The 16,913-nt window shown below is 42.7% G+C and overlaps 1 protein-coding gene across 2 annotated transcripts in view; it reads left to right on the forward strand.

Annotated features, from left to right (window-relative positions):
- Positions 1–16,913, forward strand: part of Slc25a13 (solute carrier family 25 member 13) — a 181,997-nt gene that overhangs the window by 153,425 nt on the left and 11,659 nt on the right. For both annotated transcript variants that reach the window (XM_006986884.4, XM_006986883.4), the window contains exon 15: positions 14,938–15,076. In XM_006986884.4, coding sequence (XP_006986946.1) covers positions 14,938–15,076 — 139 coding nt within the window. The remainder of the gene's footprint in view (positions 1–14,937; positions 15,077–16,913) is intronic.

Genomic DNA, 16,913 nt, shown 5'->3' on the forward strand with positions numbered 1-16,913 from the left:
ACACTCCTGAAGTTAGAAATAGTTAAGTGAAACAAAAGCCTCCTCTGAACTGGTAACATTTAGAGATTTAGTTAAAGCATACAGGAAATAGCTGATTGAAATAAAGGGGGGGAGGTAAGTAATTGCCTTTGAAAGACTATTTAATATGTTTAAAAAAAAATCTCCTGCACTACTTTTCTTCAGAGCATGAGAATACAAGGCCTGGGCTTGCAGCTCCGTGGTGGAGCATTTACCTGGCATGCACAAGGCCCTGGGTGCCATCCCAGGCAATGCACACCCATGCACACACAGAATCATATCCTTCTATATATAGATGGATACGGTTCTCTTATCCTGTCTTGTGGCCTAAGTTCCAGCAGCATTAAATAAATCGTCTGTCATAGGAAAGAGGGCTGTGTGAATTTCCCTTTTCTGTTGGCGCTGTCAGTTTATAAGACTTATTATTTAGCATTGAATGGCCGCCCAGCTAATAAAGATCAAATGCAGTTTTACTAGAAAGCATTAGTACAAATTGTTTCTGTGAAGACATAACCTGGCCACCAAAAAGCAGCGAGGATGAGCGCCATCATGTATTGACAGAAGGTATTTCTCATCTGTGATCCCAGAGGTTAGCTGCCCGTGGAAGGTCGCTTAAGAAAATGGGCTCTACTGACTGTTCTAATCAAAAGCATTTGCTTCATTACACCGTAGATGACATTCAGATAAGTTTTTCGTTTGTTTGGTTTTTTTTCTGTATATATGCTCATCCATTTTGTGTAAACAGATTGCTGGAACTATTGTCAGTGTGTTCTGAAGGCCAGCATAGCATCAGTACATTTGTTCCAAAACTTCAAATCATCCAGGATAAATGAGTAAAGCTCTACTTCTTCGTAACCCAAACTATAGTAGAGTATCATTGATTATAAATCCAGTGTCTCTAAGCACGCTGCATCTGAAGTCCCTTCTGTCGTCTTAACAGCCATGTAAAATATTTTTAAGGTTCGTGTGTGTGCGCGCGCGCGCATATGCATGTGCTCGTGTGTGTTGCTCAAAGTATTTTTTAATCTAGCTTCCTATTATCAGTAATTATTGTTTCTTTCCAGTTTTAGAGATGTTGGAATAGGTAATAACAAATTGAAGAGATTAGTGAAGCAGAGCAGCGTTTAATGTACAATTCTGCAGAATGGGATACAGCATAGAGAAAGGCTGTCACATTGGGTTGGTATTTTTAAGATAATGGCTGTCACATTGGGTTGGTATTTCCAAACTTGAGAAATCTCTGTCCTCTTTTCCCATAGGCTGGAGCTAATGAATAATTTGGGCCTTGAAACTGCTCCCTTTTCTGATCATATTGTCATATAGCACATTACCTGTGACTTTCCGACTCCCAGAGTTCTCAGACAGCTAATGCCAGCCTCCATCTCGCCAGCAGGAGAAGGGCCTCGCACCTCCTGCTTACCTGTAACTGTGATGAACTCTAAGCACACCTTATTGAAAATGGACCGTACCAATCTCTCCCTTACAGAACTATTAGAAGTGAGGCCATGGAGAGTATTCCAGTGTGTGCATGACATACTTTTGTGAGTGTGTATAAAGTACAGGTTCCCAGCAGTGAAGTTGTAAGTCAACGTGTATGTACATTTCAATGTTAGTGGGTTTAATCATATTGCATCCATTTACCAATTTCATCCTATTTATTTAGAAGCACCTCTAGGAATAATACCCCCTTTGCCTGCTTATAAAGTTTCTCTTTCTATGTCCTTCTGTCCCACATGAAGAAAGCAATTGTGCAGGTATTTCTTTGGGAACACGTCAGCTGAAAACTTCCTGACACCAAGGGAACATGCTGTTGTCCCCTTGCATCCACCCTAGTGGCCATTCCCATCCTCCCACCCCTCCTTGAATCTTTTAACTGGACCTATGTCAGAGCCTCCTGAGGTCTTTCTCTGGCTCTTCACTTTTCCAAGACACAGCAGCTGGAATGATGTGAATAACATTAATTCACTCTCTGAGTACACGTGTTATTGTTTGTAGAAGCTTTATTTATAATTGCCCAAGGCTAGGAGCAAAGATGATGACCCATGGTAAATGCGTGGATGAACATACTGTGGTATATTGGACAATGGAAAATTGCTAAAAAGAAATGAGGTAGGGGCTGGAGAGATGTCTCAGCAGTTAATAGCACTCACTGCTCTTCCAGAGGTCCCCATTTCAATTCCCAATACCCATAAGGTGACTCACCACTTTCTCTAACTCCAGTTCCAGGGAATTTGACTTCCTTTTCTGGCCTCCACTGGCTCCAGGCACATGGGTAGTGCACAGACATACATGACAGGCAAAATATTCATAAAACGAAAATTGAAAAAATGGAAATGAACTGTACATCCATGAAGAAACACCGGGGAAAAGTAGCTGCATGTTACTAAGTGGGCGCCATTGCTCAGGACAGTCTACAGGACATCTCGACAAAGCAAGTATGGAGACAGATTAGTCAACACACTAAGATCAGAGGCTGACCCTGGCGCCTGGCAGAGTTGTGGCCACTTAGAAGGTGGCTGTGAAAAGCCAAGTTGCTGCACACAATTTGATAGCCAGGAAAAGCCAGCGTTCAAGAAAACCAGTACGTCAAATGGTGCTGAAGGCTCTTCCCCTCAGATCGACGCTCAGCTCGGGCTCTCTCGGAAAGACCACCCCTCCATTGTGATCACATCCCCACTCCAGTTTCCAGACGGTCCACACTAGTGACCCTCTAATATTCTCTCTGTGCCTGCGTCCCTTTCTCTGCAGCGTCTTTGATAATGGACTTCTCTTGTACACTGCTGCTTTGTAACCTTTTCTGGTCATGAGTAGATACCAGATAACTGGGTGTTGAGCAAATACGTGGTCACTGAAAGCCAAATGTTTTTCCCTGTTACAAACAAGCATGTTAGAGGAAAGAAAGTAAGTGAATTGCTGCATAATGATACCTCCCCCCCAAAAAAATACAATCCTGGGAGAGTTGAGTGTAAAAGGGGGAGATCCCTTTCTGCCAGTGTGCACTGTCTTGGTGCTGGGGGGAACGGGCAAGGGGTGGTTACCGAGGATGTTACTGTCTCATGGCAGCAGTCACCCAGCTCACAGATCTCTAGAATGCAGCTTATATACAGTTAAGAAGAGCTGTCAGAGGACAGTGCAGAGCCCAGAGGGAAGTGGATCCCACTCACAGCAAGAGGGCCAGGAGCTTCCGAAGGATGTGGTGTGGGACAGCATCACATCGTTAGCCCGGTGGAAGCCCTATTGAAGTAGCCGGGTAAGGTTTGAGGAAAGGTAGCGTGGTTTGGCCTGTGGACTACTGTGATGGGAGAGTCAGACTTCAGGCAGGGCGGACAGAAGGATGCATCTGGGTCGCGGGAACACGGACCTGATGGGATAGCAATTGAAGAGGCCTTTGAAGGAAGCTTCAGTCTCGTAAAGTCCTGAAAAACAACGAAATGCAGAAAGGAAATGTAGATTTTGTGGTGGTAAAGGGACTTTTGGATTTCAGAGTTGGAGAAGCTTCGAGAAACTTTTAAAAGATCTTGTCTGCTCTTCTCCCTGTCGTTGAGGAATATAGGCCCAGAAATGGAAGGATGCTTAAGTGGGTGACCCAGGCAAGCAGGGGCAGGACAAAGATAGGCCTTCCTGACCTCTCCAATGTTCCTCCTCTTGTGATGGTTCTAGAAGGCAGAGTGATGGGCACTGAAGATGCTATGTGAGGTCATCCGTGGGCACGAAACCACGAGTGTTGGTATCTTCAGGCTGCAGGAAGCTATTGATGGTCCACAGAGACTACTCTCACTGAGGTGGAAGGAGTTTCAGGTCAGGGAAAGAACAGATGTGGCTCTCAGGGAGGAGGGATGGCAATCGAGGAACAAAGGGAGCTAAAGATGGAGGTCAGTGGCTGTCTTCAAGAAGCCAGTGCTAGACAGTGGTGAGTTCCAGGCCAGCCTAGTCTATAAAGCAAGTTCCAGAACAGCAAAGGCTGTTACAGAGAGAAACCCTATAAAAACAAACAAACAAAAACAAAAGAAGAGGAGGAGAAGGACGACGAAGAGGAGGAGGAGGAAGAGGAAAAAGAAGAAGCCAGAAGAGGAAGAAGAAGAAGCCAGTGTAAATAGAATCATAGAAGCAGAAACCTCCATGAGGAAATACAAGCATATAAACTACCCAACCTAGGAGTTTCACTGTGAAAGAAAAGCTAGGGCATAATGAAGGTCATTTAGAGATTACCATTTGTTTTAATTGTGTTTGTCTTTTTCAATTCCTGGGAATCAACCTTGGGGCCTAGTGCATACTAGGCACATGCTGTACTACTCAGCTCCCCACCCAGCCCGTTTGTTACTATTTTATTGGTAGAACATGTGCATCTGGAGAAGAAAAAGCCAATGAAGGCAGGATTTTACACAGCTGGAGATGGCAGGATCAGCGACGCCTAGCACATTCAGGATGCAGAGAGATGGCTCCAGGGCTAGAATTGTGTGTGTACAGTCAGCCACAAGTTCATTCAAGCTGTTGTTTATGAAGGGCTTCCTCTTATACATCAGTGTATCCGCACCACAGCCCATCAGCCAGACACTTTCTTTTTAAGCTCCAAGTTACAGCTGAGAAAAGGAAGGCTTGATGGATTTTATCTTATAAATCAAGTGATGAGTCTGGACTTCAAACTCAGCCACATCTCTCTTTGAAACTTGATATAGCTCATAAAGCTGGTTGAGTTGGGTAGGAAAGAAGACATGCATAGTACCTTAAATTTCCATGGAAATAGTCATCTTGTGTGCATATAAAGCACATTATATAGAGCTTAGCACACAGTACATATGATTCACTAGTTACTAATTATATTTTTTAGCTGCAGGATGTCAACTAAAAGCTTATGAAAGAATTCCTACCATCCTCTTTCCAGTAAGGGTTTCTATTGCCTGGGCTAGCTTCAAACTCTGTATGTAGCCAGGGAGGATCACCTTGAACTCCTAACCTGCAGCCCCCACCTCAGCACCGAGATTACAGGTAGGCTCAAGCACACCCAGCTTGCTTGGAGCACTGGAAGATCAAGTGAAATGGAGATAGCTTTTGAAAATACGATTTTTATAGAACAGTGCCTAGTGGAGTTCAGTGTTAAATAGGCTATAGGGGGAATGTAGTGCTTAAAACACAAATGATTGATCATTGTTTAATTACTGTTCTGTTGCGGAGAAGAGACACCATGACTAAGACAGCTCTTATAAAAGAAAGCATTTAACTGGGGGCTTCCTTGCAGTGTTAGAGGGTTCGTTCATGATCATTGTGGCAGGAAGTAGACAGGCATGGTGCTGGAGCAGTACCTGAGAGCTTTACATCCTGATCTACTAGCAGTGATTGGGTGGGGAATGAAGGAGGGAGGGAGGGAGGGAGGGAGGGAAAGAGACAGACAGAGACAGAGAGAAACTGTGCCTCATTTGGTCTTTTGAAACCTCAAAGCCCTCCTCCCAGTGACACACCTCCTCCAACTAGGCCACACCTCCTAATCCTCCTCAGACAGTTCTATTAACTGGAGAAGGAGCCAAGCATATTTTGAGTTTATGGGAGCCATTTTTATGCAAACCACCACAACCATCCCTCTGTTTAGTCACCAAGTATCACATGCAAACACTCCATTTACTGAAGTTACAAAGATATGTATGTCATCATTGTCTTCAAAGTGGTCAGTGTTGAGGCCATGGAGGAATGTAAACTTGTCATTGTAGTCCCATCAACTTCTTTTAAGTATTTTGATAGTCAACACAGACAATTCAGATACAAAAAGGGCTTATGACAACTAGATGTTACTTTATTCATGCCTAGACTTCTGTGAATCTATCTTTCTAAAGGCAAGCATTTTTTACCATTTGTTTTGTTGTTTTCATTGTTTAGTTTGTTCTCTTTGCAAAGAACCTGCAGGATCTAAACTGTTGGACTATATATAATGTGCATGTTAGTAAGTATGGAGACTGATGATAACCCCTGTTCATAGGCTACTCTGAGTGTATTTTTCCAGAAGTGCTGGGCATGTTTCTCATTCTACTAATCCAGCCTTTCATTCTCTGGTTTCTAATTGTGATTGAGGTATGTACTTAAAGGACAGTCTGCTTAAGAATTAATGTTAATTAGCTAAATATTAATGAGATAGGTCTTTGGCAGCCAGAGGCCTGTGTGGGGAATGAGCAGTTTAGGGAACTAAAAACATGTCTTTAGTAGGATTAAGTTTTTCACTAAAAGCAATTTGACTCTAAGGCTGAAAAATGTACTCTTCTGTGATTTAGTTGTGAAACCAGAGTCCTTTTCTAGCTACAAGTTGTTAAAAATAATACACTGGCCATTTTCCTCTTTCCCTCCAATAGGCAGGGTGTTGAGCACTAGGTGATTGACATTACTTTTCGAGGATCCCATGCTGAGTATTATACTAGGTTTATGTTAATTACTATATTTATTTCAGTTACTAAATTTACATGTAGTATGCCTATAAATTTATATTTTATAGATAAGGAAGTTGAGTTGACATAGAGAAAGTCCTCTTATTACAAGACCTGTGCTCTGGCTCCTACAGTGTTCTGGGTTTGGCGTGGAGCAACCATGATTTAGAATCAAATCCATAATTAAGGTGATACATTTGAATATTTGTTTCTTTGGAAGCCATCTACTTCTTCCCTAGCTGAAGAGCCGTCTTCTCGGCAGTAAGTGAGCATTCATCAGACTTTGTATCCATGTTCACTCTGGAAGAGAATTCTGGCATAGCTGGGATCAGCCATAACGGCTAGTGTTATTGAGAAATAACCTTCACTGAGTATATTGACGGGGTTAGAAGAAATGAGAAACTAATTGCAGCACACTGCCTTTGTGATCTTTGGTGTTTTGAAGGACATGGCCAGGGGTTGGGGGGACGGTTAAGAAGGAACTAATCTGAGCAGTTCCTCCAGTAGGGTCTCTCTGTAGAGTTTTCAGCCATTGGTAGAACATCCAAAAATAAACAACTGAAAATGTTGAGTAATATACTTTGTAACAGCCTTTTCACGAGTTAGGAAGGAAGGAAATATAAAGTTAGGTGACTTCACAGAAATCTGCAGCTGCAAGGCATTCTCCAAATAAATACCTTAGTAATGTCTGAAGTGCTGAGAATGAAGGAATATGGCTGGGATTAAGAGGAGGAAGGGGAGCGTTTCCGGTGATATTTGTTCTGGAGGTCAACCCTACATGTGCACAGCGAGTCTGTTGGCACATTCATTCTTTCTGCTGGAGCACCCTTCCTCTGATCCTATTCCTAAAGAATCTTCCCCCATAAAACTGCAACCTTAGAAAGCTATACCCTTGGTGGATGGCAAAATGCCATGCTGCGTTCCTCATTAAGTTACAAGGGACTTGGCCTTGCTTATCAATAGAAGAAGAGAGGAAGGGGTGGGAGAATCCCTCTTCTGACAGTGAGAAGGTCTAAGCTGGTCTGACCTGAGTGTACAGGCGAATTTACATTTCTTTGTGGGGTGGGGGGATGGCACGCTGGGACTATCCCTGTGTGACTGACAGAACAAAACATTAGTCTTCTCAGAAGGAGCCCACTTTTACCCTGAACCTCAAAGGTTTTTTTCAAATACTGTACCAAGGGAAATAAAAGATCTCAAGTCACATAAAGCAGTAAGAGATGACAAGAACAGGAAATACTCTAAACATACAAAAGTGTAAAGGTCTTAAACTGAAATATAAATTAAAGGTTTATTTTTTAAAAAAAGCTAGTAAGTAAAATTATGATGGTTAGAATTTTAAATTCAACAGGTGGCCTTGCCAGATTTGAACATAGCTGAATAAAGAATTAGAGAAGTAGAAGATAGGAATTATTCCAAAAGCATTTCTGAAAGAATTTGAGATGGCTTACCAAGTATAAAGACAACAGAAGGAAAGGAAAGATGATGGCGGAAGATTCCCCAGGACGAATGGAGTATAACGGATTGCAAGAGGAGGATGAAATTAGCAACTGGGTGCGGCTCACTGAGAGCATGGCGCCTCACAGCTGCAGAGACGCTCCTGGGTACCAGAGAAGACGACACACCCAGATTCAAAGGACAGTTCTTCACACGGTGTCGTCATGTCTGGAGGGGAAACAAAACTTTTTCAGTCTAGAATTCTATATCCTGTAAAACTATGTTTTAGGAACAAGGGTATACTAAAATCCTTTTTGTTTATTTATTAATTTATTATTTTTTTAAAGGTTGACAGAACTCAAGAAGCATGTCAAGTTAGACATTGAGAAAGAAATTATAAGCCAGGCACAGTGACACACGCAGGAGGCAGAGGCACACGGGTCTCTGAGTTTGAGGCTAACCTGGTCTCTGAGTTTCAGGATAGCCTGGCCTAAAGAGTTTGCAGCTAAACAGGACTCTGTGGTGAACAGAAGGAAGTTATAGGGCTGGGGATGTAGCTCAGTGGCAGGGTCCTTTCCTAGAATGCGTGAGCCATAGATGCAAGCCCAGCTCCATTTACAAATATACAGTAATACGAATGAAATGGAGGACTCGTGGCATTGTCTTGATTTTTATATATGTGTATATAACGGTAGCTGTTGGTGCTTAATATTTTAAGCTGTAATTAATATCCAAATAATAAAAGGAAGACTGCTTTTAATTTAAGTAGTCTGAAGAATGTGTGTTGGACAGGAGGATGATAAATAGAAAAACTGTACTAAACTAAACAGGGTGCAGACTGGAAATAGATTTGGCAGGCGTGAGGCCGCTAGGAGGAGGAGAGGAAAATGTGAAGGAAAGACCTTTCCACAGGTTAGCGCGGTGGTGGTGGCATGAGACTAAACTTGCACACAGAACCGTCTGTGTTGGCCACAGGGCTCCTGGTGCAGCTGAGTGACAGCCCTGTTGGTGGCAAAGCAGCTCACAGTCACAGCACAGCTGACCAGTAAGTGGTGTTTCCTTTCCACCAAGAGATGCTGGGCTGCCAAGATAATTTTTTGGAATTAAATGGAATTAAGAAGAAATATGCCATCAGAGCCCCTTGGTTCGAACCAAATGGGAGGCACTTGTATTTTATGTTCAAATTGAAGTCATTAGATGTTCACTGACATCTTCAGTTGGTGGTTGGTTTATTTGATTTTGACGGTCTTAGCAGGTCTTGATACTTGTGAGATGCTTGGCAAGATCCTGTTCAAGTCTCATATAACTAGCATTATATCGTCACATGCAAAAATTGGGATGATGATGTTGAAACATACACCAGTGTTTTCCTTTTCATGTCTTTCCTGCTACACATTTACCAGCAGTTTGCTTTCTACTGAAGGATATTGCATAACTTTCTTTGTTTTGGGGGGTAGGAGTGGGGGGAGGGGAGGTGAAACTGAGTATTGAGCCCAGGGCAGAACCCCCTGCTGCTGCCAAGCTGTGCGTGGAAGGGTTAACTTGCTGAGGGGAAGCCAAGAGGAATGCGGAGGGATCAAGACACGACACGCTGCCCATTGTTATAGCTCCAGATCAAAATATACAATTATGCATGCCAAATAAATTCTAAACCTGTAAGGTCGGAAAAGAGGGGTGGCCCTGACGACAGGTGCCAGAAGCATTAAATAACCTCCTCAGACAAGGTGCGCCACTGTTGTCGTGAGTCCTGTGGGGGTCCCCAGTCTGGCATTTTCCCCCATGCTAGACAATGTGCATTCACTGCTGGAGTCTCCCTTAAGCCCCAGTCCCCCAGACCTGCTGGCTCCTGGTGCCCGCCCGCCCGACACAGAGGTGCCTTTGTAAGTGTAATTACCTTTCCCTGTATTAGAAATCGCCTGTTTAGAGCTGTGTTTGCAGGTACTGCTAGAATAAGCAGGAATTAGCATGCAAAAAGACCTGTCCTGCCTCTGACATCTTTATCAGCACCATCCTTCAGGACTGGCTTCCTTGCCTGATGTTGGGTTGATGAGGCTGGTGGGATTCAACAGGATGAAGAACTTTTAAAGGGGTGTGTGTGTGTGTGTGTGTGTGTGTGTGTGTGTGTGTGTGTGTGTGTGACAGATGGGGGCGGGTCTGTGTGTTGTATCTTGACAGTCTTGTGGAACTGCCAGAGTAAACTTGAGTGGATGATTCCAGCAACTTAAGAATTGATTAAAGCTCTTCTGGTCTTTCAACCGTGTCCACATCAAAAAGACAGGAGAAAAAGAAATGATTCTTTTGCTGTGAGGATACTATGACTATAGTCAGCATCCTCCTGCCTCCTAACTGACCGTGTGAATTGTGGGCTGTTACCTTGAAGTGAGCCTACCTTAAAGATGCTTGCCTTATCCCGTAAGGAGGAACCGTGATAGAAGACATTCAAATAGTCCAGAATTGGAGCGGAGTCAATCCAAGACTATTTGCATATTAGGTTGCCTGGAAATGCTTTTTATTGTTCCCATCTGTTCATCAACGAGACTTTCATTTTAAAAAGGGAAAAAAAATTTCCCTTCTTTGGAGATAGGGGGTACTTTAGTGATTAGGTTAGAGGATTGCATTTTGTGTTTAGTAATTTTCCATATGTGATTTTGCTCTATACCTAGAGAATTCAAGGCCAATCAGAGAATAAGGGCAAATCCGCCCAGATAAGTAGTGAAAGAGGGGCCAGGAACTCTGGACATTCTCATAAGGGAGAAGAAAGATTGAAGATTTAAATGGTTAATCTACATAATGGATAAATTGTTTTCCAATGGCCAGCTTCATTTCTGCCTTGCTGACATGGCCGCACAGCCCGTCTCTGTCCTGCAGGGCTGCTCCTTCAGAATGACTTGATCACCTAGTGAAGATTTTACACGGGCCGAGTAGGATTCCAGCCACGTTGTGCTGGAGAATGGGTGTTCACCGAGTGAAGGACTTATCCAGGAATCTGTGGTAGAGAAACATTTTCTTCACCTTTGAAACCTAGAAGCCCTGTTAACATCCTGCTTCCCTTTCCATTGTTGGGAGCAACAGGTCAGGGATTGCCTGAGGCTGCCCTGCAAATTGGCGCCTGCTTTGTGACTGAGACCTGGAGGGAGTGGTCAAGAAAAGACCAGGGAAATTGAATAAGCATGACTGTTCCTCTAGGTTTTAAAGCTACCTCTCCAGGAAGACTGGATGCCTTGGCTGGCCAGGAGAAGCTAAGAGCACTTTCTGAACTATTTGCTGAAAGGAGTCTCTTGAGCCGGTACAGGTTTAGGGAACAATTGAGGTAGGCACCAGAGGAGAGACAAGGAAACACAACCTTTCTGGTCACATTTGTCCCTCTTATTTTTGTGACAGTGGGTCCTTCACAGGACTGTGACAGGTGTTGCCTCACCTTTTCCTGAAGCTCCACTCCCTTCTCTGCCCCTTGGTATTTGATAGTCCAAAGTTGTTTCCAGGGCTCAGCTCTTGCTCCTCAGTAATGGAGGACCTTCTATGGGGTGTTCTTGCTATCTGAGTAGGTAGAGAAGCAGCATTCAGCCTTCACAGCACAGCCATCCTGCCTAAGGAACAGGATGGTTGGAGTTCAGATCATCAGCAACCTTACACAGCCTGACATTTGTTCTGGTTTGTCTGACCGGACTGCCTTGTTTCTTGAAAGAATACAGCCTGCTCCTACTCCGTGCCCATCATGTTACTGGTACAACTCTGCTTTTCTTCAGGTTTGTTCTTCATTTGTTTCTAAGCTTGATTTCTGACCAGGCCATTTGTCTTCGGTCTTTATTCATCTCTTCAATCTTGCTACATCTTCTCCCAGGGATGTACAACTGACTCACGCTTTCAAGAAAGGAGGGAGGCGGTGTGATGTTGGGATACCTAAGGCTGCTTCTGGGGGCACTCATCTATGTTTCCTGGGCCGCTGCTCTTTTTCGGTCCCAAGGGTATTTTCAGTTTGTGCCTCTTTCTTTGTTATGTATGACTGACCTTGATCACATTGAATCTACAAAGCCTAACACAGACTGAGCTCTCTTTTTTTAACGTTAGCACTCCAGTACAAAATGACTCTTTTCTGCTACAGCTTGTTAGTCTCCAACGAATAATGGATCTTTGTCTAAAAAGCTAGAATTATGGTTTTGCTTTCTAGAGTATTTTTCAAAGAAGCGAGTTAGTGTCCTTGTGGAAAGCTAACAACATGTTCCAAAGTCTCTTGTGGATCTTTCTAGTTGTGCCCCTTCTATCCACGGACATCACCAAAGCAAAAATCACTGTCGTCAAGTACATGCCTGGCAGCTACAGATTTTGTTAGGTGTTTTATAAAGTAAATCAGGTAGTCATTCCTGATTCCTGGTTTCTTCCAATATGTTTCAGGCAATACCAACACTGAAATAGGCAGGTATCTAGGTCTGAAAGATTCAGAACAGTATTGAGACCATGTAGAGAGTATGGAACCATATGGAATCCATGCCTGTCTATCTTTTACTTAAAAGATGCTCACAGGAAGGGTGGTGTTTGGGGCTGAAGTGAAGCAAGAGGTGGCATTTAAAAGGTTTGCGTGCCCAGCATAGCACTCATCACAGAAGGTGAGGAGCGAGAGGTGGACATGGCTGATCAGGTGAATGGAGCACTGATAGCTGTAGATAAATAGCTGAAAGGAGTTAGGTGCATCCGTGAAAAGAAACGGGAAAAGCAAAACTCTGAAACGGGTGAGACTGGAGGGACCTACCTGCAGGACACCCCGAACCAAGGAAAGTCCCCTGAGTTTTAAAGTAGAATCAAAGTGTAAACAACACAACTAAAGGAGAAAGATCATTTCTGGTCAAAACAAAACGAAAGCCATACACTGTGGGTTTAAGAGGGAACGGAATAAGCCAGAGAGAGTCTCCCCAGCGTGGCCTCAGTTCTGGAGTTGTTGCTTATATTTCTGTGGACCATGCTCTAAAATGTTTAGAGTGCTTGCAATCCCTGACGAGTGAAAACAATGGACAGCAGATTAAATTTGTAGGTTTTTAGTAAACATAATATTCTATAGTGGGATTTCTCTATAGAAATTTAGTTTCCTTAAGAGAAACTATTATTAGCAAAGAAAAAAGGACAGAGGTCGGTCTATAAAATGTAACATTGGAGCTCCAGATGGCTAAAGGTATGGTAAAAAGGACAATTTGCAGAAAGAATCATACCAATCAAGAAATCCTTGTGATTTATGTAGGAAGTAATGTGAGGTACTTTTTACTCACCTTAAGGGAGGGAGCCCTATTTAACTGATCTTTCTTGGAATTGCATATTTGGTCTGCATTGTCTGGACAGCACACACGTGTGGACAGAAAACTAGAACTCACAGGAAAACTTGAAGCAAGAATCAAAACGGAGGAGAAAAGAAGAAATTAGAAAGTGGTACTAATTCTCTAAGCTTATTTAAAGAACTAACCCTAAAGGCAGCGTTGGGTGCTCCATGTAGCTGCTGGCACTGTCCGAAAGCAGATTCTTAGCATCTAGTGTTTTAGACTAGTCTGCAGTTACTGGATTGGAATGTGCCCCTCAAATGTACATTTGATAGATAAACGTCCTGGGCATCAGGTTTTACATGTGTGAAGTGATGGATGCTGTCGTACTTATTTTCTATTAGTCATCTAACGGTTGGGGGAGTGACAGGCTGCACTTGCATGAGCTGACTCACCCCTGGGGGGACCAGCCCTTTTTCTAAGACCTTCATGCAGAATGGACGCAGAAAGTCTCCATGGGTCACTCAAAAGAGGAATACCCAATTTCCGTCAAATCTGGACAGAATCCAGACTCTAAGCCTTTCGTTCTAGTTGGAAGGTGGAGCTGAACTAGGATTCAATTTAATAGGATTAAGTATAAAGTTCTACTTGTATTACTTGTGTAAGATGACTAATTAAGTTGCAGTAGACCTGGGTTAATAACAGTTTCTGTGAAAGAAGACTCAGGGTTTTATACCCCCAGATCTCTGTTTGAGTCAGGAGTGAAATGTGTTTGTTAGGAAGAGTCAGTTACAGGGTGTGGTCAGAAGAACTTGGGCCAACTGAAGCCAACAACAGACAGAAATTCTCAATACTGCATAACTACTTCCGTGTCTGTAATTGCATGTGACTAGATCTGTTGAGTCTGGATGAATTCATTATTGTCTTTTGGGAATTTCTATAATTGGTAGAAATTTGGAGCATTAGAAATCTGTGAAAGAAACAGTATTAAGTCATTAAGTGTTGAAAGGGGCTAATTTCCCTCCTACTCAGCCTGCCTAAGAAACAGTGTGAGTGTGTGTGTGTTGTAGTTTGCATTATAACACCGTGTTCTCTTTCTTGGTATTGTATCATTAAAATGCTTGGGGCCCTAGCATGGCATGATTTTGGGATCAGAAATTATTTAGTGAAAACTTAATTTCTGAAGTTAATTGTCCTATATTGAGCTCTTGAAGATGTCAGAATTATGGTAAATATTTTAAGGTCAGCATTTATCAATATTTCATGAACACAAAACAATGGATAAGAATCCAAGTGCTCTCTGAAAAGATATATTTTTATGTATATGTAGGTTTTTTCTGGGAAAGACTCCAACACTTTCATCAGATTCTCAAAAGATACAGAAATGGGACCTTTCCCTTTGCACCTACACAGCTCATCTATCTCCTGATGAATAAACACAGAGGCACCTTGATTCTTGCTTCCTGTCTTGCTTTGAGACCAGCCAACAGATCTTCCTTCAAATACCAGCGACTTCCACCCACAGAGACTTGAAAAGAGTCACAGGCAGAGTTCCAAAACTGTGTTAATTAAAATCTCAGTCTTAGAGTAAACGAGAACTCCCCTTTCCCACGTCCTCACACCCTACGACAAATCTAGTTGTGTTTAGAAGAGCAAGACCCAGGCTTGTGGCTTCAAGAATCCGGGTACAGTTTACTATTCCCCTTTCAGTGTGAGAACAAATTTGGTCTTCTCCAGGAATATTTTGTTCTGAGGTCAGTTCCCGAGAAGCCTGACCTCCTCAATGGGATGTGTGTTTCATGTGGTGTTTCTTGCCCTTGCAAACCTCACAGGGTGCCAAAGCATGCTTTCTGCGGGACATTCCTTTCTCGGCCATCTACTTCCCGTGCTATGCCCATGTGAAGGCCTCCTTTGCAAACGAAGATGGGCAGGTGAGCCCAGGAAGCCTGCTCTTGGCTGGTGCTATAGCCGGTAAGTCTCACCCATGCAGTGCTGTGCTTGCCCACCACCCATCCCCCAACCCTCCAGCCTCTTGCTAACCTAACCCCACCCTACTGCAGAAATAGGGTCATTTGTTCTGGCAGTTTCTGACAGAGACCTCATGATTGTCTTTGAATAGCTTTCAAGGGGCAGACAAGGAATTAATCTATATTTTGTCAAGTTAGCTTATTAAGTGAACTTTAACTTTAGAGTATCCACTAACAGTTGGTTGATTTATTTATTTGCTTTCTGTCATACTGGTAGATTCTAATTCATGGTCCATATTATTTCCTAATTTCACTTAGTAGCACAAGAGTGAAAATGAGTAAAACTTTAAATGCTCATGCCCTAATGGTGTCTAAACAAATTAGTGAATATAAGCTTGTCCAGAACTTAAACAAAAGTTATTGTCATTTATTTAGAAGTGTAATGGAACTAAAAGTGACTAAGCTGACAAGACATTTCTTGAAGTGGCTGTCAGGTCAAGGGCTAGATGTATGTTAAGTGAGTCATAGAAGTAACTGTCTTCTGTCTCTAGTGCTGGCCTAGATTATCCCAATACACAGAATTATCCCAATACACAGAAAAATAGGGAATTAAAAATAGATACTGATTATCGGCATGGTAGAGGATCATCACCTGGATTTTGTGAACCTCCTTGTCCAGAGAAGCTAATGGCTGTCTGGACTAGCTCTCTAAGTGGTAACAAACTTTTTTTTTTTTCTCAAGACAGGGTTTCTCTGTGTAGTTTTGGTGCCTGTCCTGGATCTTGCTCTGTAGACCAGGCTGGCCTTGAACTCACAGAGATCTGCCTGGCTCTGCCTCCCGAGTGCTGGGATTGGTAACAAACTTTTAATGAGTTAACAAACCCTAGGGCAGTCCTGGGCTTCCTGGCTCCCGACATTTTTGATAGACATGTTGCTGTCATCAGATTGGAGGTTAGAGCTGTTGCTAAAAGCAGGATGGGAGGTGAACCCCAGCTTTGAGTAACTACTTCATGCTTCCCCTCTCCTGCAGGACCCCCAATAGCAGGAAGCCAAGTCACACTCCTTGATCCTTTATCCTTAATCTCTTTTTCCCAAATACATGGATACTGGCCTGTGAATTCTGTTGAGGACTCTAGTTGTTTAAGTCATAATGAGATCTGGAAACCATTGTATCAACACTAAGGAAGCAAGATCTGGAATACAGAACTCCTATTTTCATTCCAATTCAGTCACTCATTCACTGTGTCCTGAATGGTCACATTTATGTACATATAAATGAGGAAAAATGGAAAGAAAGCATTATACAATTTATTTTAAATTGCTCAATTGAAATAAGCTAGGGCCTAAGGAAAACGAAGTACTGCTTCTTGACGTGTGACCTTTGTTGGTTGTTACTTCAATAGGTTTCTTTTCCTCAGCTTTGAATCTCAAACTCTAGAGGCCAGCCTATATCATGGGAGGCTCTTAGCATAGTGCCTAGCATGTATCATGAATTCAGCAAACATGAAGACTGAATCTCGAAGAATCTGCCCATAAATTGCTCCACAAGTACCAGATATGAAATTAAGGAGGAATATTAGAGCTCAGCTCAGGATCAAAGATTCTCTCTTAACCTTGTTTTCCTCGAACTATAAAAACATTGTGCCCTTCTCTTGGAGAAAACATTCACTGAGAACCAGTTTCATATCAGGGTAGGAATATACTAGGTAGGGCATGTTACCAGAGCTGAACATTTATTTTCATTTTTCCCCTGATTATGAAAGTAATATAGCTCACTGTAAAAATATTTAGGAATGGTAGGTATTATCCATGATTCCATTGCTGGAAGAGAGTTGCTGTTT

The sequence above is a fragment of the Peromyscus maniculatus genome, chromosome 3 (genome assembly GCF_049852395.1).
Source record: "Peromyscus maniculatus bairdii isolate BWxNUB_F1_BW_parent chromosome 3, HU_Pman_BW_mat_3.1, whole genome shotgun sequence".
NCBI lineage: Eukaryota > Metazoa > Chordata > Mammalia > Rodentia > Cricetidae > Peromyscus > Peromyscus maniculatus.